At 46.0% G+C, this 25,474-nt stretch overlaps 1 protein-coding gene across 3 annotated transcripts in view; it reads left to right on the forward strand.

Annotated features, from left to right (window-relative positions):
- The first annotated feature begins 13,629 nt into the window (after nt 1-13,629).
- The window catches only part of LOC140203236 (SEC14-like protein 5), a 72,185-nt gene continuing 60,340 nt past the window's right edge, over nt 13,630-25,474 (forward strand). For 2 of the 3 annotated variants that reach the window (XM_072269225.1, XM_072269227.1), the window contains exons 1-3: nt 13,630-13,889; nt 17,864-17,933; nt 25,093-25,242. In XM_072269225.1, the coding sequence (XP_072125326.1) occupies nt 17,871-17,933; nt 25,093-25,242 (213 nt within the window). In that variant the 5' untranslated portion in view covers nt 13,630-13,889; nt 17,864-17,870. Of the gene's footprint in view, nt 13,890-14,009; nt 14,303-17,863; nt 17,934-25,092; nt 25,243-25,474 lie in introns of those variants that run through there. The other variant, XM_072269226.1, reaches the window with a different exon arrangement.

Raw genomic sequence — 25,474 nt, forward strand, 5'->3', positions numbered from 1 at the left:
AATATCTTCAAGATAACACAGCAAGTCCCTTGGCTTGATTTATTAGGAAAGTGGATGATGGCAAGACAGTGGATGTTGTCTACATGGACTTTAGCAAGGCACTTGGCAAGGTCCCACATGGGAGGTTGGTCAAGAAGGTTCAGTCGCTCGGCTTTCAAGATTAGCAAGTTGGATTAGACATTGGCTCTGTGGGAGAAACCAGAGAGTGGTAGTAGATGGTTGCCTCTCTGACTGGAGGCCTGTGACTAGTGGTTTGCTGCAGGGATCAGTGCTGGGCTCATTATTATTTGTCATCTATATCAAATATCTAGTTAACTGGATCAGCAAATTTGTGGAGGACACCAAGATTAGGAGTGTAGTGGACAGTGAGGAAGGCTATCATGGCTTACAGGGGGATCTGCATCAGCTGGAAAAATTAGCTGAAAAATGACAGATGGAATTTAATGTAGACAAATGCAAGGTGCTTCACCTCTGTAGGACCAACCAGAGTAGATCTTACAAGGTGAACAGTAGGACATTGAGGAGTGTGATAGGACAAAGGGATCTGGGAATACCGGTCCATAATTAATTGAAACTGGCATCACAGGTAGATAGGATCGTAAAGAAAACTTTTGGCACATTGGCCTTCATAAATCAATGTTTTGAATACAGGAGATGGAATGTCATGTTGTAGTTGTATAAGACGTTGATGAGGCTTAATTTGGAGAACTGTATGCAATTTTGGTCACCTACCTACAGGAAAGATGTAAATAAGTTTGAAAGAGTACAAAGAAAATTTATGAAGATGTTGCTGGGTCTGGAGGACCTGGGTTATAAGAAAAGATTGAATAGGTTAGGACCTTATTCCATAGAACATAGAAGATTGAGGGGAGATTTGATAGAGGTATACAAAATTATGAGGGTTATAGATAGGATAAATGCAAGCAGGCTTTTTCCACTGAAGTTGGGTAAGACTACAACCAGAGATCATGGGTTAAGAGTGAAATGTGACAAGTTTAAGGGGAACATGAGGGGGAATTTCTTCACTCAGAGGGTGATAAGAGTGTGAAATGAGTTGCCAGCACAAGTGGTGCATGTGAGTTTCCAGTCAAGATGACGCTTACATTTAACACTCCGTCAGTCAGTATCTTTTGGATAGATCATGAAATCATATATTTCACTTGTCTTTTATATTTGTTTTTCATTTTGAATGTGATTCTGGAACTGTTGAAGCCTGTGATGTGCAGTTTGGAGATCATTTGGGTATTTCAGCGCTCAGCAGATTCCAGGATTCAGAGGCAGCATGCAGGAACCTTGTGGCGAGAAGGCTGCCCGACCGCTGCAGGGTGCAAGCCAATGTTTGACTCCATTTTGCCAATTAAAACCTCTATTGTTTACCAATTAAAACGACAAGAGAGATTGAAACATCAAGGTGAAGGTGGAAGGTGAGCGCTGGCTGTTAACCTTTTGATTGCTGGTGTGATTGCTCTGCTGCTGGAGAGGTGAGACTGCCTTTTGATCACTGGTGGGATCGCTCTGCTACAGAGAGGGAAAGGCCTGCCACTGGGCCTGGAGAATGTTACCAGGTTTTCTGTGTTTTGGATATGGACTTGGATGATAGACATCTTTTCAGTCTTCCAGGTTTTTATATTCTGTGTTTTTCACCCAATCTGGTTTTTCTGTGTGTGTGCAGGGAATGAGAATTTGGCGATTGATGTGCCTGTTCGATTTTGTTCATTTTTTGTGGGGGGAGGAGGAATTTGAGGGTTGATGATAGTGCTGCTGTTTTTTTTTTCTTGGTTTCGTGGCTATCTGGAGAAGACGAATTTCAGATTTGTACACTTTGATAAATGAACCTTTGAACCTTTGAACTCAATTTCAATGCTTAAGCGAAGTTTGGAAAGATGTATGGACAATAAGGGTACGGAGGGCAATGGTCCTGGTGCAGGTTGATGGGAGTGGGCAATTCTAAATGGATCGGCATGGACTAGATGAGGGTGCCTTTTTCTGTGCTATACTTCTCTGTGGCTATATGACTCTGTGCCACCCAGAGGAAAAACATGCAGGGAGCACGTGAAAACTCCTTAAAGACAACAGTGGGAATTGAACCTAGGTTGCTGGCAGAGCTATCCACTCCACTACCATGTCACCCTTAATCCTACTCACCAAGGACGTTTCCTGACCCCTTTTAACCTTCCTGATTCCTTCCTTAATTTCTTTCCTTTTTCATCTACATAAATTTCTCAAGGGCCCTGACTAATTATATTTAAAGTGAAGTTTGATAGGTCCTTGATTCGCCAGGGTGGCAAAGGTTATGGGGAGAAGACAGATTGGGGTTGAGAGGGATAATAAATCCGTTATGGTGGAATGGCAGAGCAGACTTGATGGATCAAATGCTCTAATTCTGCTCCTATGTCTTATGGTCTGATGGTCTAAAGGAAAGGATGGGGCAAGAGGGCAGTTTAAATTATTGGTTAGTGCGTCACGATTACAGCTTGGGGTGTCAGAGATTGGAGTTCAATTCTAATGACCAGAAGGGCCTGTTCCGTGCTCTACCTCCAAACAAATAAATAGAAACAGTTGGCAGGTGAGGTGGATCCAGGTGAGGCGGGTGAAAGGCAGGTGGAGAAGGGGAGAGTGGAAGGAGTGACAGAGGCTGGGAGGTGATGAGTGGAGGTAACAAAGGGCTGAAAGTGGTGGAATCAAATAGGAGAGGAAGGTGGGGGGGGGGTAGATAGGAACAGTGGGTGAGTGGTCCCAGTCCCTGCAGCTCCAGCTGAAGGGGACCAGAAGAGCCATAAAGGATGTCCGACCATCTGAAATACTTACTAAGGCCCTCCACTGGTCGGGGTTGACCATGGATATTGTGTCCAGGTGATACACAGGACAAACTGATATGGAGAGCAAGTTGTTGCTCATGCAACAGTTTTCTCCTCTCCATGCTGCTGATGAATACAAAGAAACAGCAGAAATTGATACGGTTTAGCATCAGCAGTGTCGCGGGAGTAAACAGTCAGCGTATAACTCAACGTAGGACTCCCTCAGGGGCTCCAGCTCCAGATTTTTCCTTGGGGTTCATTCCCAAAGACTCTCCCATGAGTGAGTATAGCCGCAAAGCAGATGAAGTTTGAGATCAGAGTTTTCCTTCTCCAAGATAAGCTACCAACATCGGCTGACCACAGCAATTGATTTTAAGGCACCAGTAACTCACTTTTGCCTCTTATGCTGTCAGTAGATACTGTTCCAATGGGTTTGATAACTAAGCCACATATGAAGGCCAAGAGCTGGAATTGGTTATTAGAGGCTATTTGAGATGCACGTCATTGGGTGTATTTAATAGGTAGTGGGAGCTTATTCCCCCAACCTCCCCCAACCTCCCCCAGCCCCCAGCGATGACAACCTTAAAGAATTAAAATACTTTACACACAAGGAATCATGCAACTAAGATGAATTTGGTTCTATAATGATATATAATATTACACAATACACGATTGTACAGCCAAGGTGGAGTATTATTTCAAAAAGACAATCCCTTTTAAAACCACGCTGCCAAACTGATTAAAACAGAGATAAACTAGAAGTGGCTCGGAGTTTGATTACGTACAATGACTCAGTAGCTTTGAATATTTCCACTTCCACGGTAAGTGATGGTGTTGATTGTTCCCTGATGATCGGTGTTGCTGCCTTGGACTTCACAGTACACAGCTGGGTCAGGGTAAAGAGCAAAAAAAGATAAAAAAAAACAGGTAGTGTTCATGGATTCATTGTCCATTCGGAAATCTGGTGGCGGAGGAAAGAAGCTAAAATGTCTTCAGGTTCCTGTACCACCTCCCTGATGGTAGTAATGGAAATTCTATTCTTCACCCAGGATCTTGGCTATGTTCAAACTATCCAATGCCTCGAAGTATGGTTCTCTTCACACTCACACTCCATGCCATAGTCTTGATATCTCTCTGCAACAACACTGACCTGATCTGCCTCAAAGCGCTTCAAGAAAGCAGCATCTGGGCCATGCTGTCTTCTCGCTGCTGCTGTTGGAAAGGAGGTCAGGAGCCTAAGGTCCCACACCAGTAGGTTCAGGAACAGTTATTACCCCTCAACCATCAGGCTCCTGAACCAGTGTGGATAACTTCAGTCACCACAACTCTGAACCCTACAGAAAATCCTGGCAATTCTGGACAATGTTTCTCACCATCTGCATGACACCTTGGCTGAGTACTTTAAGTAATAGACTTAGACAACTGTGATACTCCAAAGAGCACTATATGAGTTAATCTTACCCTCGGCCATTAGGCTCTGTAATGAGTCAACATATAGCTGGGGAAGTGATGACCCCCTCCTGTTGGACTGTTTGAGGTAACTTATTTTTTTATTCTTTCTTACTTCTCTTCTAATATTTGTATATCTGTGGACTTGTAATGCTGCTGTGACACTGTAATTTTCTTTGGGATCAATAAAGTATCTACCTATCTACAACGTATGAACTCACTTTCAAGACTCTACAGTATATGTTCTCAGCATTATGTATTTATTTGGTATTTTTGTATTTGTACAGCTCGTCTAATTTTGCTCATTAGTTGTTCAGTCAATCTTTGTGTGTAGTTTTCTCATTGATTTCATTATACTGTATATCTTTGTTCTATTGTGAGTACCTGCAGGAAAAAGAATCTCAGCCCAGTGTAATATATGGTGACACATAAATACTTTGATAATAAATTTACTTTGAACTTTATACTTCGCCACACCAAATAGAGGACCGTTCTCCGTCCTACCCTCCAGTCCTCAAAACTTGCACTCCAACAGACCTTGTATTCCAGTATCCCTGCAAATCTCTCTCCCTTTTCACTTTCCTCAGACTCCATCACACCCTTCCCCCCTCCCACTGTATTTTCATGTTCACAACATCACAACCATCTCTTGTGTGGTATATTGCTTCATTTACCCTTCCAGATGTATCTGCTGTTGTTGGGCCCTCCATTTGTCGGTGTTGACCATGTAAGTGGCATCCTAGCTGTCGACATTGAAGCTGACACATTGCCAGGGCATAAGAGTTGTTGCCCATGCAACAGGCTCCCCAACTCCACTCAAATGATGAATCCAAAGGAACGGAAGAGACTAATACAGTTTGAGATCAGTGGTATCATACAAGATACCATTCAGCATTGAACACAACATAGGTCTGCCTTAGGGACTCCAGATGTGGATTTTACCTCAGGGTTTACTCCGAAACTATCCCCAGTCTACCGGTCACTTCTATATCCCATTGAGATCATGATGTACTGGTCGGTCAGTGTATAATTCTCCCATTGAGACCATGGTGTATGGGTCACTGTTCTCTCCCATTGAGACCATGGTGTATCAGTCACTGCTGTATCCCATTGAGACCATGGTGTATGGGCCACTGCTCTCTCCCATTGAGACCATGGTGTATGGGTCACTGCTCTCCCCCATTGAGACCATGGTGTTTGGGTCACTGCTCTCTCCCATTGAGACCATGGTGTATCGATCACTGCTCTCTCCCATTGAGACCATGGTGTACTGATCAAGATGGGACAAAATTGCAATGTCAGTTGAGATCGTTGCTCTGACTACATTATTTTTTCAGTTTGCGTAGATGGTTTTCAGGAACAGCTCAGTATGTTTGGGGTGAGGTTGTGGTTTAGGATCATCACTGAGGGAGAGTTGGAGATCAGAGGCAGTAGATGTGGAGTCAGGCAGGGGACAGAGTTTGGAATCCAGGTCAGAGTGCTCTGCCGTCGAAGGCCAGCTGACCCTCAGAACGGAGCTCATGGCTGCAGGCGAGAGGACACAGACCAGGGCCGGTGACCACCCCCCACCTATGTCAGCAGTTCGTGGGGTCAGGGGTTCATGCTGGAAGGACACTTTGGTTGGTGACACCATCTCCCCTTTCTCCTAAGGATGGGGAATCCCAACTCTGGAGGTCCCAGCCCAGAGGTCAGAGTACCATGATCAGCAAGTTCGATGGTGAATACCCAGAGTTCACCAAAGTCCAGGGGAAAAGCCAAAGTCAAACCCTCTGGCTCTGCCTATTCTGAAGTTGGGAATCCGATGGCTGTAAGTCAGAGTGTCCAGCCCGGGGTCTGGAGGTGTCCTGTCTTGGCGATGGAGGCCTTTTTGTGAGTGCGGGTGGGTAGGTGTGATGCTGAACAGGAGCTGCTTTTGCTATTTGGTGAAACAATGTGCAGTGGGCCATTTTTGGCCTTTCAAACTACACTGCTTCAGCAAGCCCTCAACCCCGGTTAACCCTTACCTAATCACAGGACAATTTTACAATGACCAGTTAATGTTCCTGGCATGTCTTTGTGTGGTGGGAGGAAACCAGAGCACCTGGGGAAAGAAACACGCGCTCCATAGGGAGGGCGTACAGAGACTCCTTACAGACGCACCAGAATTGAACTGAGAACTCTGACGCACCAACCTATCATGCTAACCGCTACACTACCGTGTCACTGTGGTTGTTGATTTGTTCTTTTATTGTTGTTGCTGCTTGTGATGTTCTCCTGAACATTCTGGACGTGCAACGTTGGTGCCAGAATGTGTGGTGACATTTGCAGGCTGCCCCTAGCTTATTCTTGGGTGTGTTATATATAAATTATATATTTCACTGTATGTTTCAATATACATGTGATAAATAAATTTTAGTCTTGGCTATGAAGTAGCCTGGCAAGCCAATAAGCAAACTGGCTGCCTGAACCTCTGGGTGTGTCCAGCATATCCAGTTCATGTCTAGAGTTTACAGCATTAAATTTGCATATTTTTGTGTACTTACCATATATCAACCCAAATGGAAGGAATTTATAAGGTGGATGGTTACAGTCTTTTCCCCAGGCTAGGGGAGACCAAAGTTATGGGGCATTGGTTTAGGGTGAGTAGGTGAAAAAGTTAAAGGGGCCCTGAGGGACAACGTTTTCACAAAGAGGTCTTCTGTGTTCTTCTGCTAACCATTGTGGGCCTGTTATGTTGATACTAGAATATGTGGTGACACTTACAGGCTGCCCCCAGCACACCCTTGAGTGCATTGGTAGTTAGTCCAAATGATGCATTTCACTCTGTTTCAATGTACACATGGTTAAAAAACTTGATTCTTGATCGAGCTGCCAGAGGAGATGGTTGAGGTAGGTACAATAGTAATATTGAAGATGCACTTAGCTAGGTACATAGATTCAAGATTCAAGATTGTTTTATGTCATTTCTAGTAAACAAGTGTAAAGGATTGTTACTCCGAATCTGATATGGCACAAAAAAAACAATTAGATAAAGAATACAATGATTTTTAAAATATATACAATAAGTGTAAATACAGGAGATAACTTAAGTACATGGATTGATTATCTGTCCGTAATGTGACGGTAGGCACAGGAGTGTCTGTACACAAGGTGACTCTGAGAGGAAATGATAAAGTAGTGGGTGATTGGGGGTTGTGGAGGTGTTGATCATCCTTACTGCTTGGGGAAAGTAACTGTTTTGAATCTAGTGGTTCAAAGTTCAAAGTAAAATCATTGTCAAAGTATATATTTGTCACCATATACAACCCTGAGATTTATTTTCTTGTGGGCATAATCAATAAATCCAATAACCATAATAGAATCAACAGGGCAGACAAACAGTGTGCAAAAGACAACAAACTGCAAATACAAAAAAGAAAAAATAAAAAGCGACAAATATTGAGAACATGAGAAGAGGAGTCCTTGAAAATGAGTCCACAGATTGTTGAAATTGAGTGGTTATATCCTCTGGTTCAATAGCCTGATGGTTGAGGGGTAATCATTTTTCCTGAACCTTGTGCTGTGGGCCCTGAGGCTCATACGTATCTTCTTCCTGATGGCAGCAGAGAGAAGAGAGCGTGGCCTGGGTGGTGGGGTCCCTGAAGATAGATGCTGCTTTCCTACGACAACTCTCCATCTAGATGTGCTTAGTGACAGGTAGAGCTTTACCCGTGACGGACTGGGCCATACTCACTACCTCTCGTATGGTTTTCCGTCCAAGGTCATAGGTGTTTCCATACCAGGCTGTGATGCAGCCAGTCTGGGTGACTCTCTGCCGATGGACCTTTCTCATTAAGAGATAGAAACTGAAAGAGAACCAGCAGTCTGTCATGGGGCTCAGCAGTGACAGACTAAAACTGGTTCGGATCCTGTACAGGGACATGTCCACCTACCCTGCCAGGGGTAGCTTTTCACCTGGGTAATGGAGCAGGGACAGCTCACACCGTAAATGGCTTCTGGTCTGGGCCTGTGCTCCCCTTACTCATCTCCAATTTATTCATTACATCACAGTGTCTGCAATTAGGAACATCTCAGTTTCAGAAGAAGTGCTGGTAACATTATATGTTTGTATGCTGGCATCAAATCATTCTGTCCCAGAAAAACAGGGATTCAGTGAGCCCAAGAATAGTCTCAGAACGCTGGGGGAGCTCAGGAGGTCAGGCAGCAACTATGGAGGAAATGAAAGTTTTGGGCCAAGACCCTTCATCAAGACTGGAAATGAAGGGGGAAGATGTCGGAATAAGCATGTAAGGGGGAGGGGAAGGAAGACAATCTAGAAGGCGATAGATGAAGCCAGGTAGGTGGGGGAGGAAGCTGGGAGGTGAATAGTGGAAAAGTAAAGGGCTGGAGAAGAAGAAATCTGATAGGAGAGGAAGTGGACCATGGGAGAAAGGGAAGGGGGAGAAGGTGATAGGTAAGTGAGAAGAGGTAAGAGGCCAGCGTGAGAAATGAAAGAAAGGGAAGGAGGAGGGGCAACATTTATGGATTTTCAGCATCAGTAGAACCTCTTGTGTTTACCAAGAGCAGCTTCATTCTATGTGTATTTCAATGGCAGAGAATGTGATGTCCACTTTGGACTCAATGTGGGGAAAAAATGGAAGATGGTGAAATGAACAGTCAAAGAAACTTAGAGTCATAGACCCATGGAGCAAAGCAGCAGGCCCTTTGCCCAACCAGTTCATGCCAACCCAGCTTGACCTAATGTCCCATATCCCTCTGAAAGGTGCCTGAAAAGAGCTAGTAACATCCACCCTGTTCATGGACAGAGAGGGACAGAGAGAGAAAAAAAGGGTAGGGGAAATAAAAATAAATAATGGATGGGGTACAAGGGGGAGGTGGGGCATTAATGGAAGTTCAAGAAGTCAATGTTCATGCCATCAAGTTGGAGGCTACCCAGACGGAATATAAGGTGATGTTCCTCCAACCTGAGTGTGGCTTCATCTTGACAGTAGAGGAGGCCGTGGATAGACATATCAGAATGGGAATGGGACTTTATTTTTTTTCTCTCTGTGTCCCTCTCACAATCACTCCTTGCCTGCTCTCCATCTTCCTCTGGGCTGCCCTCCCCCTTTCTTTCTCCCTAGGCCTCCCGTCCCATGATCCTCCCCTTTGTATCCCTTTTGCCAATCAACTTTCCAGCTCTTGGCTCCATCCCTCCCCCTCCTGTCTTCTCCTATCGTTTTGGATCTCCCCCTCCCCCCTCCCACTTTCAAATCTCTTACTACCTCTTCTTTCAGTTAGTCCTGATGAAGGGTCTCGGCCCAAAACGTCGACTGTACCTCTTCCTATAGATGCTGCCTGGCCTGCTGCGTTCCACCAGCATTTTTTGTGTGTGTTGCTTGAACTTCCAGCATCTGCAGATTTTCTCATGTTTGCATTTCTCAGCTCTCTTGTCTTCCTTTCAAATCGTAACACCCTCCTCTACTGCCTCAATGAGGCCACACTCAGGTTTGGAGGAACAACACCTTATATTCTGTCTGGGGTAGCCGCCAATCCAATGGCATGAACATAGATTTCTCTAGCATCTGGTAATTTCTCCCTCCTCCCCCATCTCAATTTCCATTCCCCATTCTGGGTTACCCTGTCACCCCTTCTCACCTGCCCATCACCTCTCTCTGGTTCCCCTCCTCCTTCCTTTTCTTCCATAGTCTACTGTTCTTCTCCTCCTTTTTCTTCAGCTGTTTACCTCTTCCACCTGTCCACTCCCAACTTCATATTTCATCCCAACTTCCCCCTCACCAGATCTCACCTATCACTTGCCAGCTTGTAATCCCCCTGCCCTCCTTCAACCTTCTTATTTTGGCCTCTGTCCCCTTCCTTTCCAGTCCCGATGAAGGCTCAGCCCAAAATTTCAACAGTTTTTTCCCCTCCATAGATGCTGCCTGAACTGTTGAATTCCCGCAGCATTTTGTGTGTGTTGCTGAATATATACAGCATCTGCAGATATTCTTTTATCTATGTATCAGAGAGCGTTTTCATATTCCCCAAGTCCACTGCCTGTGAAGGTGGTGAACAGTTCAGTTTCTGAATTTGTCTTTGAAATTCACAGAACTCCTGGAACTGGCCCTCCTAATACACCGGAGGTCTCAGCGTAGTTCAAGCCCAACCAAGGTCACATCACCATGGAATTGTCGGGGTAAGCGGCCTGTCTCACTGAACCTGATTCTCCTGTATCGGGGGGAATTACTCCCCCTCGAGTGCACATCGCAGAACATTGGGTGACGTGAGAATGGATCGCTTTCTGTCCACGTTCACTTCTGAGGTTTCCAAAGACCATCATGCACTTACGTAGCAGCATGCAAAAATTGCTGGAGGAACTCAGCAGGTCAGGCAGTATCTGTGGAGGGGAATAAATAATCGATGTTTCGGGCCGAGACCTGAAAATGCACATTTATAAATCGACTTTCACAGCATTGAGATGTTCCAATGCCTCTTACGGCCTGTTGAAGTGTGCACACTGCTGTGTGAGGGCCAGTGAGCAGGCGCTAACCCCCACACATCAAAATCAGGTTTACTATCACCCAAGGGCCAGTGAGCAGATGCTAACAGCCACATATCAAAATCAGACTCCGGTTTATTATCATGTGAAATTTGTTAACTTAGCAGCAGCAATTCAATGCAATACATAATATAGAAGAAAAAATTATAACAAATAAGTAAGTCAATGACAGTATACGTATATTGAATAGAATAAAAATCATGCAAAAACAGAAATAATATATATTTAAAAAGTGAGGTAGTGTCCAAGGGTTCAATGTCCATTTAGGAATTGGATAGTAGAGGGGAAGAAGCTGTTCCTGAATCGCTGAGTGTGTGCCTTCAGGCTTCTGTACCTCCTACCTGATGGTAACAGTGAGAAAAGGGCATGCCCTGGGTGCTGGAGATCTTTAATAATGAACGCTGCCTTTCTGAGACACTGCTCCCTGAAGATGTCCTGGGTACTTTGTAGGCTACTGCCCAAGATGGAGCCGACTAGATTTACGACCCTCGGCAGCAGATTAGGCAGACAGTGACTTGAATGACAAAATGGAAGCAGAAAATGCAGGAAATACTCAGCAGGGCCAAGAGAAAGCAACACATACACAATGCAGGAGAACTCAGCAGGTCAGGCAGCGTTTATGGAAATGAATAAACAGTTGATGTTTCAGGCCGAGAGCCTTCATCAGGACTGGAAAGGAAGGGGGAAGATGCCAGAATAAGAAGATGGGGGAGAGGAAGGCTAGAAGGTGATAAGTGAGGTCAGGTGAATGGGGAAGGGGGGTGAAGTAAGAAACTGGGAGTTTATAGGTGGAAGAGGTAAAAGACAGGAGAAGGAGGAACCTGATAGGAGAGGAGAGTGGACCATTGGAGAAAGGGCACCAGGTTTAGGTGATAGGCAGTTGAGGAGAAGAGGTAAGAGGCCAGAGTAGGGAAATAAAGATGAGGGAAGGAGAGGAGAAAAATTACTGAATGTTGGAGAAAACAATGTTCATGCCATCAGGTTGAAGGCTGCCCAAACAGATTATGAGGTGGTGTTCCTCCTACCTGAGTGTGGCACCATCATGGCAGAAGAGGAGGTCATGGACTGACAATATCAGAATGGGAATGGGTATGGGACTAGGATTTAAAATGGTTGGCCACCGGGAAATTCTGCTTTTTGTGGACGAGCTGAGGTGCTTGACAAGGTGGTCACCAATGTTGGGTGTCACCAATGTTGAGGAGGCTGCATTGGGAGCAATAGATACAGTAGATGACCCCAACAGAGTCACAGGTGAAATGTTACCTCACCTGGAAGGACTGTTTGGTGCACTGAATGGAGATGAGAGATACAGAGACAACGTTTCAGGTTAATGGTTAAAACTGGAACGGAGGTAAAAAATGCTGTTTTAATCGATAAATCTGGCCCAGAGGTCTGGCAATAGAAGGTTCTCAATCTAAGCTGATGTGGCTAGCAAGGAGAGCTGCTTTCCTGGGAAAAGGGAGAAAGAACAGGGCAGTAACAAAAATCTGCTGGAGGAACTCAGAGATCAGGCAGCATCTGTAGGAAGTGGCGAGGGGACAATTGTTGACACTTTGGATCAGGAACTTACAACAGGACTGAGACGGAGTACAGTTCCTGACCTGCCGGGTAGGACACAGGATGTTTGACCAGGGTTTGCTTGTGTGTCTGTGTGTGTACAGTGAGTGTGTAGTGTGTGTGTATTGTGTAGGGCAGTGAGTGTGTAATATGTCTATGCATGTGTAGTGTGCCTGTGTGTGTACAGTGAGTGTGTAGTGTGTGTGTGTGTAGTTTAGTGAGTGTGCAGTGTAGTGGGTGTGTGTGTGTACAGTGAGTGTGTAGTGTGTGTGTACTGTGTCTGTGTAGTCTGTGTGTAGTGTGTCTGTGTGTGTAGTCTGTGTAGTGTAATGAGTGTGTAGTGTGTCTGTGTGTAGTGTAGTGAGTGTGTAGTGTGTCTGTGTGTAGTGTAGTGAGTGTGTAGTATGTCTGTGTGTATAGCGTGTCTGTGTGGAGTGTGAGTGTGTATTGTGTCTGTGTGGAGTGTGAGTGTGTATTGTGTGTGTGGAGTGTGAGTGTGTATTGTGTGTGTGGAGTATGAGTGTGTGGTGTGTCTCTGTGTAGTGTGGTGAGTGTGTAGTATGTGTGTGTACAGTGAGTGTGTAGTGTGTCTGTGTGTAGTTTAGTGAGTGTGCAGTGTAGTGGGTGTGTAGTGTGTCTGTGAGTGTGCAGTATGTCTGTGTGTGTAGTGTGGCTGTGTGTGTGTACAGTGTGTAGTGTGTCTGTGTGAAATGTGAGTGTGTAATGTGTGTGTAGTGTAGAGTGTAGCGTGCCTGTGTGTAGTGTAGTGTGTCTGTACAGTGAGTGTGTAGTGTGTCTGTGTGTGTGTACAGTGTAGTGTCTGTGTGTAGTATGTTTGTGTGTGTAGACAGTGAGTGTGTAGTGTGTGTGTGTACAGTGAGTGTAGTGTGTCTGTGTGTAGTATGTTTATGTGTGTAGACAGTGAGTGTGTAGTGTGTGTGTGTGTGTACAGTGAGTGTAGTGTGTCTGTGTGTAGTGGGTGTGTAGTGTGTCTGTGTGTGCAGTGTAGTGAATGTACAGTATAGTATGTCTGTGTATATGTACAGTGAGTGTATAGTGTAGTGGGTGTGTAGTGTGTCTCTGTGTGCAGTGTAGTGTGTCTGTGTGTAGTGTAGTGAGTGTGTAGTCTGTATGTAGTGTAGTGAATTTGTAGTGTGTCTGTGTGTGTAGTGCAGTGGGTGTGTAGTGTGTCTCTGTGTGCAGTGTAGTGTGTCCCTGGGTGCAGTGTAGTGAATGTGTAGTGTGTCTGTGTGTAGTGCAGTGAGTGTGTAGTCTGTATGTAGTGTGAATTTGTAGTGTGTCTGTGTGTGTGTAGTGCAGTGGGTGTGTAGTGTGTTCCTGTGTGCAGTGTAGTGAATGTGTAGTGTGTCTGTGCGGTGATATTGTTATGTGTGTGTGTGCGCGCGCGCGCGCGCGGCGGGCGGGGACGGGGGAAGGAGAGGTGTTGGTGAGTTTGCAGGTTACCCTGCGGGCCTCTCACCTTCCATGACAAACCCAGTATTTGGGGAACTGAATGAGAAAACACTGGAAGCGTCCAGTGGCTTGGGGAAGCGCCTCTAATGTTACAGGTACGGGCGTCAGTAACTTTCTGAGTTTCTAGTTCGGTCTGTGGGTTTTGGGGGAAGGTCCCGTTCGGTTGGGTGGGATTTTTCCTTGACCTTGTCCCGGGCTACAGGTTGAGGAAAATCTCCCAAAATCTGCCGAGAACCGAGGGCGGGGACACAGTCAGGTCGCTATGTTCCGACTTTAAGCGAGGAGCCGGATCGACTCGCTTCGCCTCATCCGGTCCCGGCGAAAAAGCGCCTGCCGCCGGGGGGCTGCTCTCCTGCTCGCTCGCTCGCTCGCTCCGTGTACCGGACGCCGAAGCTAAGCGGGGTGTGGAACTCGCTCAGAGCAGCTCGGGCTGAGCTCGGGATCCTCTCCCCGTTCCCGGCGGCACTGGAGCGGCTCCACCTGGGCTGCCCGCCCGGGACAAGTGCCGGTAGGGGATGCGGACGGTGGGGCTTGGTGCGGAGGGGGTGTCGGTGTTGGGGAGAGTTTTGGGGTTGGATGGGTGAGTAGATCCTCACTGGGTAATCTAGGAAATTGGAGTACGCATTCTGTCCGTGGCTCCCTGAAAGAGGAGTCACAGGTAGACAGGGTGGTGAAGAAGGTTTTGGGCACGCTAACCTTCATCATTCCAGAGTACTGAGTCGTCTAGAAGTTAGAACGATATGTTGTAGTTGTGCGAGAATGCACTTGCAGTATTCAGTTCCGTTTTGATCTTTATAGGAAAAATGTTATTACGTAAACCCGAAGGGTTGCAGAAAATATCTACAAGGTTGTCGCCAGGACTTGAGGGGCTGAGTTATAGGACCAGGTCGGACAGGCCGGGACCTTTTCACTGCAGCGGCACCCGTGGACAGAGAGACCAGTTAATAAAGGTGCAGGAGACTGAGAGGTGACCTTATAGAGATGTGTGCAGTGAGGACTATTCCATGTAAATGTGACAAGGTCAAGATTCTCTAATGTCAATGCACAGTTTGTTTCCCAGGATTGGTGAATCAGAACCAGGTTTAAGACGAGAAGGGGGAGGTTGAATAGAAACTTGAGGAGCAATTTCTTGATGCAGAGGATGGTCCCTGTATGAAACGAACTACCAGGGGAGGTGGCTGTGGCGGGTACATTTAAACTGCATTTGCACAGATACGTGGATGGGAAGGGTTTAATGGATGCGGATCCGATCGGTTTGGCTCGGGTAGGCATCTCAGCAACTCTCCTGGCACCCCTCCTGGTGTATTAGTACCCCCAAACGCCATTGAACTCCGTCTACCATTTCTCAGCCCATTTCGCCAGCACATCGATATCACTCTGCCTACCCTCCGCACTGCCAACATCTGCACTAATCTGTGTCATCGGTGAACTGCCATCCCGCCTGCTGTGTCCACAGCAAATCATTCACCTACGCTGTACACTGAAAGGTTAGCTGGGCAGTGGATGGAACTCTCGCCCCGTGGTGTGCTGAACCGTGTACATAAAGCTAAGCTCAGTCCGTCCACAATGCTGACGTGTGTTTCAGTGCACCACGCCATTCTGTGAAGCAAACAAGCTGGAACTTGACAAGTGCGGCGGCACCCGTGGACAGGGAAACCGGTTAGTAAAGGTCGGAGCCCTTTGCCCAGAACGGAGGGCGCAGCGACCTGCCGGCATTCTCAGTCGCTACATTAAAGAGGAAGGTTGTTGGATTCTGGTGATTTTGCGATCTGGAGTTTCCAAGTCAAGAATGAGGCATAACGCTCGTTGCTTACGGCCAATTTATTGAGTGTAAAGAATGAAAAAAAGAGCAAAGACAAACAATCCTGGTCGGCACCTAAAGAAACCAGTACCAACTAAAAAATAACAATTAACCTCTGAAATAACCAGATTGAAGTGGTTTGATACCTACTACCAAAAATCCGAGGAGGAGCTAGAAAAACGCAGAAGCAACTATTGAACAATTACCGGAAAATCCATTGAACAAACGCAAACACACCTATATAGATGATTATATAAAGATACAAGCAAGTGCAGGAAAGTTAAACGAAAAGATAAATAACAATCGTTCCTTCGTTGTGTGGCAGTTCTTACGAATTGGGCGATCACCGTCTTTCCAGGACCTTGATCGCTCTTGGCAATTTTTTCTGCAGAAGTGGTTTGCACTGCCATCTTCTGCGCAGTGTCTTTACAAGATGGGTGACCCCAGCCATTATCGATACTCTTCAGAGACTGTCTGCCTGGCGTCAGTGGTCACATAACCAGGATTTCTGATATGCACCAGCTGCTCATACCACCATCCACCAGCTCCCAAGACTTCACAGGACCCTGATGGGGGGGTGGGGGGGGGGCTGCACCTTTCCCAAGGGTGAACTGCAGGCTAGCAGAGGGAAGAAACACGTTACCCCTCCTTTGGTAGGAACAGATCTGCACCCTGCCACCCCAAATATTTCCGTTATAGGGAGAGATTGCTCACACTGGGTCTGTACCCTGAGTTATAGGGAGAGATTGCCCACACTGGGTCTGTACTCTGAGTGATGGGGAGAGATTGCCCACACTGGATATTTACTCTGAGTGATGGGGAGAGATTGCCCACACTGGGTCTGTACTCTGAGTGATGGGGAGAGATTGCCCATACTGGGTCTGTACCCTGAGTGATGGGGAGAGATTGCCCACACTGGGTCTGTACTCTGAGTGATGGGCAGAGATTGCCCACACTGGGTTTGTACTCTGAGTGATGGGGAGAGATTGCCCACACTGGGTCTGTACTCTGAGTGATGGGGAGAGATTGCCCACACTGGGTCTGTACTCTGAGTGATGGGGAGAGATTGCCCACACTGGGTTTGTACTCTGAGTGATGGGGAGAGATTGCCCACACTGGATATTTACTCTGAGTGATGGGGAGAGATTGCCCACACTGGATATTTACTCTGAGTGATGGGGAGAGATTGCCCACACTGGGTCTGTACTCCCTGAGTACGGAGAATCAGGGGTGACCTCACAGAAATTTATAAAGTCATGAAGGGTATGGTGAGGTGGGCAGTCATTGTCTTTTCCCCAGGGTCGGGGAGTCCAAGATGAGAGAGCAGACATATGAGATAAGATGGGAGAGAATTAAAAGAGATCTGAGAGGCAATTTCTTTACACAGTGAGTACCTGGAATGAACTGCCAGTGGAAGTGGTCAAGGCAGGTACAATTGCGACAGTTAAGAGGCATTTTGGATAGGTACATTGGGAAGAGGGTCATGGGCCGAATGTGGGTAACTCAGATTAGCAGGAAGGATGCTGTGTTCAGCATGATCCGTTGGGCTGAAGGGCCTCTTTCCATTATGTGTCACTCTATGATGTGATCTATATCATAATATATAAAAGGACAAGGTTGCTTAATGTCATTTCCAATAAAATGGAACCAAATAACTGTTACTCCAGATTCAATGCAGCAAAAAAACACAATAATAATTAAAAACCACACAATAAATGCAAATTCGTAAGATGGTTAATAAACATAAATTGATTGTATGTCGATAAAAGTGACACCAGGCACGGGAAATGATAAAGTAGTGGTGTTTGGGGTGGGTCAGTGAGAGGAGGTGTTGATCAGCCTTACCGCTTGGGGAAAGTAACTATATTTGAGTGTAGTGGTCCTGGTGTGGATGCTATGTAGCCTCCTCCCTGATTGGACATTTGGTGGGATCCTTCATGATGTTACAATATGTCTGAATGGCTCTGATAACCTTTCACTACAACCATAACTAATCCTGTGCTAAATCTGGTATCCATGATCACCTTGGTGTGTGTGACTTCAGTGACCCCAGCTGTGAATAAATTCAAGGACATTCACCACCCACTGTGACAGAGGGATGTGTCCTCAGTGCCCACACAATGTTTACATGTCAGTCTACATTTCTGAAACAGATGATCCTTGCTGTTTGCAGTTTGTGGGAGCTCGCTATGTGCTGGCTGAAAGGATGTGTGACGGATATTGTACATATGTTTGCTGTTGAATGATGAGATTTGTTCGAATTTCCAGAGAGAAGATGGTGCAGAAATACCAGTCCCCCGTGCGGGTCTACAAGTACACGTTTGAAATGGTGATGGCAGTAAGTTTCTCTCACTGGTTGGCCCCCAACCCACATGTTTTCAGCGTGATCTTTGCAGTTAGAAGTATATTAGTGAGTTTTAGCTGTTCCTTGCACAATGCAGTCTGGTGAGAGTTTAAGTCACACCAGAATGTGAGTCTCCCATCCTGTTGAGTCCGGTATGGAGGGGCCACTGCACAGGATCAGAAAAATCTGCAGAAAGTTGTAAACTCAGCCAGCTCCATCATGGGCACCAGCCTCCCCAGTATCAAGGACACCTTCGAAAGGTGATACCTCAGAAAGGTGGCGTCCATTATTAAAGACCCTCATCACTCGGGACATGCTCTCTTCTCATTACCACCATCAGGGAGAAGGTACAGGAGCCTGAAAAGGTATGCTCAGCATTTTAGGAACAGCTTATTCCCCACTGCCATCAGATTTCTGAATGAATATAGTTTTTTTATTATGTATTGCAATGTACTGCTGTCAGAAAACAAATTTCATGACATATGCTGGTGATATGAAAACTGATTCTAATTCTGTAGTTTGAGGCAATGATGCTCTGTTTAAGAGTTTGGCAGGTTATCAGGAGATGATGAGAATACAGAATACAGGAACAGGGCACTAGTTTCAATAATCAGCTAGACCTAATCATCGTTTGACCCTATTTTTACTGGGGTTAGGTGAGCTTGCCCAGTCTTGCTCCGTGTGAGGTGTCAGTTTTAGAGAGTGTTGCCCATGCCATGATGACAATGTAGCTTTGCTGAGGGTCTGGCTCATAATCAGCTTTATTATCACTGATGTATATCATGAAATATGTTATTTTGTGGCATCAGTTCAGTGCAATACATCAAAGTTACCATAACTACAGTAAGTCATAGTCATACTTTATTGATCCTGGGGGAAATTGGTTTTTGTTACAGTTGCACCATAAATAATAAATAGTAATAGAACCATAAATAGTTAAATAGTAATATGTAAATTATGCCAGTAAATTATGAAATAAATCCAGGACCAGCCTATCGGCTCAGGGTGTCTGACCCTCCAAGGGAGGAGTTGTAAAGTTTGATGGCCACAGGCAGGAATGACTTCCTATGATGCTCTGTGTTGTATCTCAGTGGAATGAGTCTCTGGCTGAATGTACTCCTGTGCCCACCCAGTACATTATGTAGTGGATGGGAGACATTGACCAAGATGGCATGCAACTTAGACAGCATCCTCTTTTCAGACACCACCGTCAGAGAGTCCAGTTCCATCCCTACAACATTACTGGCCTTACAAATGAGTTTGTTGATTCTGTTGGTGTCTGCTACCCTCAGCCTGCTGCCCCAGCACACAACTGCAAACATGATAGCATTGGCCACCACAGACTCGTAGAACATCCTCAGCATCATCTGGCAGATGTTAAAGGACCTCAGTCTCCTCAGGAAATAGAGACGGCTCTGACCCTTCTTGTAGACAGCCTCAGTGTTCTTAGACCAGTCCAGTTTATTGTCACTTCATATCCCCAGGTATTTATAATCCTCCACCATGTCCACACTGACCTCCTGGATGGAAACAGGGGTCACTGGTACCTTAGCTGTCCTCAGGTCTACCACCAGCTCCTTAGTCTTTTTCACATTAAGCTGCAGATAATTCTGCTCACACCACGTGACAAAGTTTCCTACCATAGCCCTGTACTCAGCCTCATCTCCCTTGCTGATGCATCCAACTATGGCAGAGTCATCCGAAAACTTCTAAAAATGACAAGACTCTGTGCAGTAGTTGAAGTCCGAGGTGTAAATGGTGAAGAGAAAGGGAGACAAGACAGTCCCCTGTGGAGCCCCAGTGCTGCTGATCACTCTGTTGGACACAAAGGATATTTTAAGGGATAAATAGTGCAAAAGGAGAGCAAAATAGTACTGTCGTGTTCATGGACTGTTCAAAAAAACTGGTGACGGAGGGGAAGAAGCTGTTCCTAAAACATTGGGTGTGTGTCTTCAGGCTCCTGTATCTCCTTCCTCAAGAATGCATGCTTAGCCCACTGCTCTACTCTCTCTACACCCATGACTGTGTGTCTAGATATTCCACAGACACAGATTTCATGAAATATGCCGGTTGGTTGTGCTTCTGGTAGTAATGAGAAGGGGGCACATCCTGGTTGGTGAGGGCCCTTCATGATGGATGCTGACTTCTTGAGGCTGTGCCTTTTAAGGAAGTCCTCAATGGTGGAGCGTCCATGTGTGCTGATGGTCCAAGTCCCAGATTTAATGTTGAGGAGCAGGAGATGACTGGGCACTAACTGTTTTAATGTGGGGTTCCCAGTACACCCCAACTAAGAGGTGGGCTTGACAGAGTGAATTCTTGGCCCAGAGGCAAGGGGATCCGAACCGATTGCACTGTGGATAGTAATATGTAAATAGGCAGAGATACACACAACTGCTTTGGAAGTTGCGGTAAGGCAAGGGTTACATAATATCCAGGCAGGGACAGACTACAGACAGAATTATGTCAGCCCAGACAAGGAAGTACTCTGAAGAGCACAGATTCCCTTTGCACAGCAGCAGTTCCAGAGACAAGACCCAAGGCGCACACACCAACCAAGGGACAATTGCTTTACTAACATCAAAGTATTGCTGGTTGGCAGCTTGTAGATTCTTTTGACTTTTAACATCTCTATTACGAACAGAGTTTGTTCTTAAGAATAAGGGCTTTCAAACATACACAGTGTACCAAATAGCAGTTCTCTGTTCTGGCCTGACAACAGTGTGGTGACAGGGGCCATGCTGTTCTCTTCATGCACAACTAAAATAAAGTGAGGTTGAGTCGTAAGAGTGCGCGAGATCTGGGTCCAGTCATTTGACTATCAGTCATAACACTGCCTGTTCTCAGGTGCAACGTGCATCAAGGGAGACAGCTCTCCATAAACAACAAACACACTGAAGAACTCGCTGGGTCGAGTTCCTTCAGCAGGTCTGTTGCTCCAGATTCCCACATCCACAATGACTTCGCCTCTTACTAAAACACAATTCACCCCGGCACAGCCTTCATCCGCTCAGCAGAGGTGGTAGATCAAAGTTCAATTGTAACAGTTAAGAGGAGTTTGGATAGATTTATGGATCAGAAGGGTTTGGAGGGATAGGCCCTGAGTGCAGGTAGATGGGACCAGACAGAATATCAGGTCAGCATGGACAAGATAGGTGGAGGGGCAGTAAGTGTTGAGGAAGCAGAGAGTCTGGAGAAGGACTTGGACAGATTGGAAGAATGGGCAAAGAAGTCGCAGATGGAATACAGTGTAGAGAAGTGTATGGTCATGGACTTTGATAGAAGGAATAAAGGTGTAGACTATTTTCTAAAAGGGAGCACTTCTTCAAACCCAATGATTCCTCTTCTCCCCATCCCTGTGTTAGTGGCTGTGCTGATGTTAATCCAGTTACCCTGCATTGTCCACTAGTTGCTGCTCTCCCCCCTTAATGCCTCCTGCTGGTTGCCCATCACATCTAATGATAACAGGAAACCTATGTGGGAAGTTTTTAAAGTGGAGAAGCCGCTGCACTGGGGCAGTTCCACTCTCTCACCGTCAGAAGCTCAAGTCCAGTAGGGCGAGCAGTCATCACAAACTGGGGTCTCTCTTGCTTGCAGTAGATGACCGTGAGTTCTTTTGTGCCTGGTCATGCCCTTTGCTCTCCACAAAGTGTTACAGAACCGCTTTCCTGGCTGCTGGACCTCATTGTTGATCTCATCCACCCAGTCCACCAGAGCTGATTTCACATGCCAGGGCAGGCACGTCCCTATCTCAGTGGGGTATGAGACCTGCCAGCTACCCTCACCTGGTTTAACCTGCCTGTTGAAATGGTGTGGCTGCTTTCACATGCAAACAGCTACCTGGAGCCACAGGTGAGAGGAGAGCTGAGTGTCCGGTGGGCCCCAAAGGTGAGTGAGCTGCCCCAGATTGGACATGACAAGCCCCTTCACCGGGGTGCCACCCCTCCTTGGATACCCCATATACCCCTTAATGCCTGGTGTAATTGACTTATCTTTACAGCAGTCAATCCAGTCCCTTCCCCCAAGTGCTGTTTGTTGGCTCTGCTACATCAGTCTAATTTCCTCATTCTGTAACTGAGTATTTATTTCCTTTAGTTCTCAAACATGTAGTGAACATAGCTCAGAAAGACAAAGCACAAGAATGAGAGAACAAGAGGGCGTGGACTTTGATGGTCACCTGCCGGTAATGGGCTTTAAGGTGACCTTTGTCAAAGTACATTCCGACACGGATCGGCTCTCTTGATGTCATGTGTGTCCTAGCGTTTCGAAATGTTAAACAGCGACCTATCCTGTGTTGCCTTGCTTGACTTCAAGGAGCTGCTGCGGAAAAGAAGTGGCCACGTAATCCTCTTCTACTCCCCCCCCCCCCCCAGAGCAGAAGTTTCTGTTGTTTTGTGTGCGAGAGCTCCTGCTGTCTGAGATCATCCGTGTGAAGGAGGATTTGAAACTTCGCCTGGAAGTCAGAGATTCGTCCAGACCAAGAAGAACTCCAAACTTCTCTTTTGTCTTCCTGCCCACACTAGTTTTAGTTCCTCTTGGACTGCATTGTCTACAGGCTTTGAAATGCTGAAACTTGCTGCTCACGTAAATGCAGACAAGACTAAGTGAAGTGATTTCATTTCTGTCAGTCTCTTTCACATAGGACAGATTTTAATTCATTCAGAAATGATAACTCTCTCTCTCCTCGTTCCCTTCTCACACTGTGTCTGTTCAATACCCTCTTACACAATGTTATTTAAATAAAGCGAACATTCCTTTATTAGATGCTGTCAGTAGCTAGGCACTGACCCAGCAGAACTCCAAGATTATCCCGACAACGTGACTTCACATGTAAAGTCTGTTCCATTGGGATGTGAGACTCCCTTGTGCTGATACACTCTTACACTTTTGAGAGATTCTGAGTAAATTTGGAATTTAGTGTTGATTCACTCTCTGTTTCTCTGTGTACCTCTGTCATTGGGACTGTGTGTGTTTGTCATTGTCGAATTTGGTCTTGTGTTGGCCTCTTGTGTTTATCTTTCTCTCTCTCCTCTCTATGTCTCCCTATCTTCACTCTGTGTATATTTCTGTCTCTAAGTGTGTGTGTGTGTGTGTGTGTGTCTCCCCCTATCTTATCTACATAGTCGCACATACTTAGTCTCCCTCACACTTGCGTTCTGCTATCTTCTATCACCCACATGAATGGACGTTATCAAGGTTTTTATCTCTGGTCTGTGCTGGCTTGGTGCCCAACTATTGATGGCTTTGAATAAAGGTGTGTTTGATTTATTTAAGTGGTAACGTTTGTAAAATGAAAGAGATTATCAGGTTCACCACATTGTAGTGCAGTGAGGCAGCTGCCATTTGTTCTACAAAGTGTAACATCCCAGAATGCCAGCAGAGTGACGGGCAGGAAGTAGGTAAATTCCATCACAAACAAGAAAATGCTGGAGGAACTGGGCAGGCCAGAGAAATTCAAGAGCTCCTACGGCATTTTGTGTGTGTTGCTCTGTGTTTCCAGCATCTCTCGTGTTTATAACACCCCAATTTCATTCTTCAGATCATCACCAGGCACCATTTGACAGGAGCCTGGTAGGGTTTTAGACTTTGCCAGGGTGGTTTACTGTGGGAATTCGAGAGCCCTTGGAATCAGGAACAGAAGGCAAGATTTATTGAGGGGGTGTTCAATATTATTTAATGTCATTTCCAGTACACAAGTGTGAAAGAGAATGAAATAATTGTCACTTTGGATCTGATGCAGCACAAAAAATACACAATCATACAAAGAACAAGATAAATAGCAATATAAAAACTGGCTTATGTACGTAGATTGACTGTACGTCCATACAGTGATGCTAGGCACAGGAGTATCTGTCCATAAGGTGACTGACAGGAAATGATAAAGTAGTGGGGTGGTTGGGGGTGTGGAGGGGTGGGTTAGTGGGTAGGGGTGTTGATCAGCCTTGCAGCTTGGGGAAAGTAACTGTTTTTGAGCCCGGATGTCCTGGTGTGGATGCTACAAAGCATCCTCTCTGATGGGAGTGGGACAAACAGTCCATGAGCAGGGTGGGTGGGACCCTTCATGATATTACTGGCACCTTTCTGTATACGTGTTCCTGATGGTGAGGAGGCTGGTAACGGTGGTCATTGGCCAATTTTGACTGCCCGTTGTAGAGCCTTCCTGTCCGCCACAGTGCAGTTTCCGTACCACGCAGTGATGCAGTTTGTTAGGATGCTCTCTACCACACATCCGTGGAAAGATGCAGGTATTGATGTGCACAGTCCAGCTCTCTTCAACCTCCTGAGCAAGTAGAGGTGTTGGTGATCTTTCCTGATTGTGTACGATATGCTGTGGGACCGTGAGGGGTTGTACAAGGAGTGCCCTCTGCAGGAGTTTGAAACTGTTTGCAGTTTCCACTGCAGTGCCACTGATGTAAAGAGGGGTGTGTAATTGGATGCACACACGAGCATTGAAAAATTAAAAGAGGTTTGCTTTATTTGTCACATGTACATCAAAACATACAGTGAAATGTGTTGCTTGTTTCAGCAACTAACACAGTCCAACAATGTGCTGGGGGCAGCTCACAAGGGTCACCATGCTTCCGTCATCAACATAGCATTCCCACAACATAGCGTTCCCACATCATAGCGTTCCCACAACATAGCACGCCCACATCCCACTGTCTCCAGTGCATTCAGCATGAGAATCGAGATTATTATCACCGACCTGGTCATGATATTTGTTGTTTTGTGGCAGCAGTACTGTGCAAGACATTAAAAAATTACAGTAAGAAATGTAAAAAAAATAAATACGTGCAAAAAGAACAAAATATGAGGTAGTGTTCATTCAGGAATCTAATGGCAGAGGGGAAGAAACTGTTCCTAAAACACTGTGTGTGTCTTTAGGCTCCTGTATTCTTCCCGGATGGTAGTAATGAGAAGCGGCCATGTCCTGGTTGGTGAGGATCCTTAGTGATGGCTCTCATCTTCCTGAGGCATCGCATTTTGAAGATGTCTTTGATGGTGGGGAGATTAGTGCCCATGATAGAGCTGGCTGAGTTTACAATCCTCTGCAAGGGTCCCCTCCATACCAGACCATGTTGCCAACTAGTTAGAATGCTCTGCTGGGTGTTGAGTCCTTTACCTCACTGAGAGATGGAATGACTTCCTATTCCAGGCTTATGAGAAGAGATTCCCAATGTGCCCGCTGATCCCAGTTTTCCTGGGAAGTGAGAAACTCAGTGAGTACAAGAATGAGGATGGCTCGCTGCAGATTGTGGAGCGAAGCTGCAAGCTGAACGTGGAGGCCCCTCGGCTGCTGAAGAAGGTGAGTGGGGCTGGGGGCTTGAATTGCCATCTTTCTGCAGGGACCTCCGAGCTGACAGCAGGGTGATAGCAGATTCCAAGTGAAAGGTCTCGGCCCAAAACATTAACTCTTCATTTCTCTCCATAGACGTTGCCTGACTGACTGAGCATTTTCATTTAGAGATACTGTGTGGAACAGGCCCTTCCGGCCAATGAGCCGCACCTCCCAGTAACCTCCCTATTTAACCCTAGCC

Source organism: Mobula birostris, chromosome 9, assembly GCF_030028105.1.
Source record: "Mobula birostris isolate sMobBir1 chromosome 9, sMobBir1.hap1, whole genome shotgun sequence".
Lineage (NCBI taxonomy): Eukaryota > Metazoa > Chordata > Chondrichthyes > Myliobatiformes > Myliobatidae > Mobula > Mobula birostris.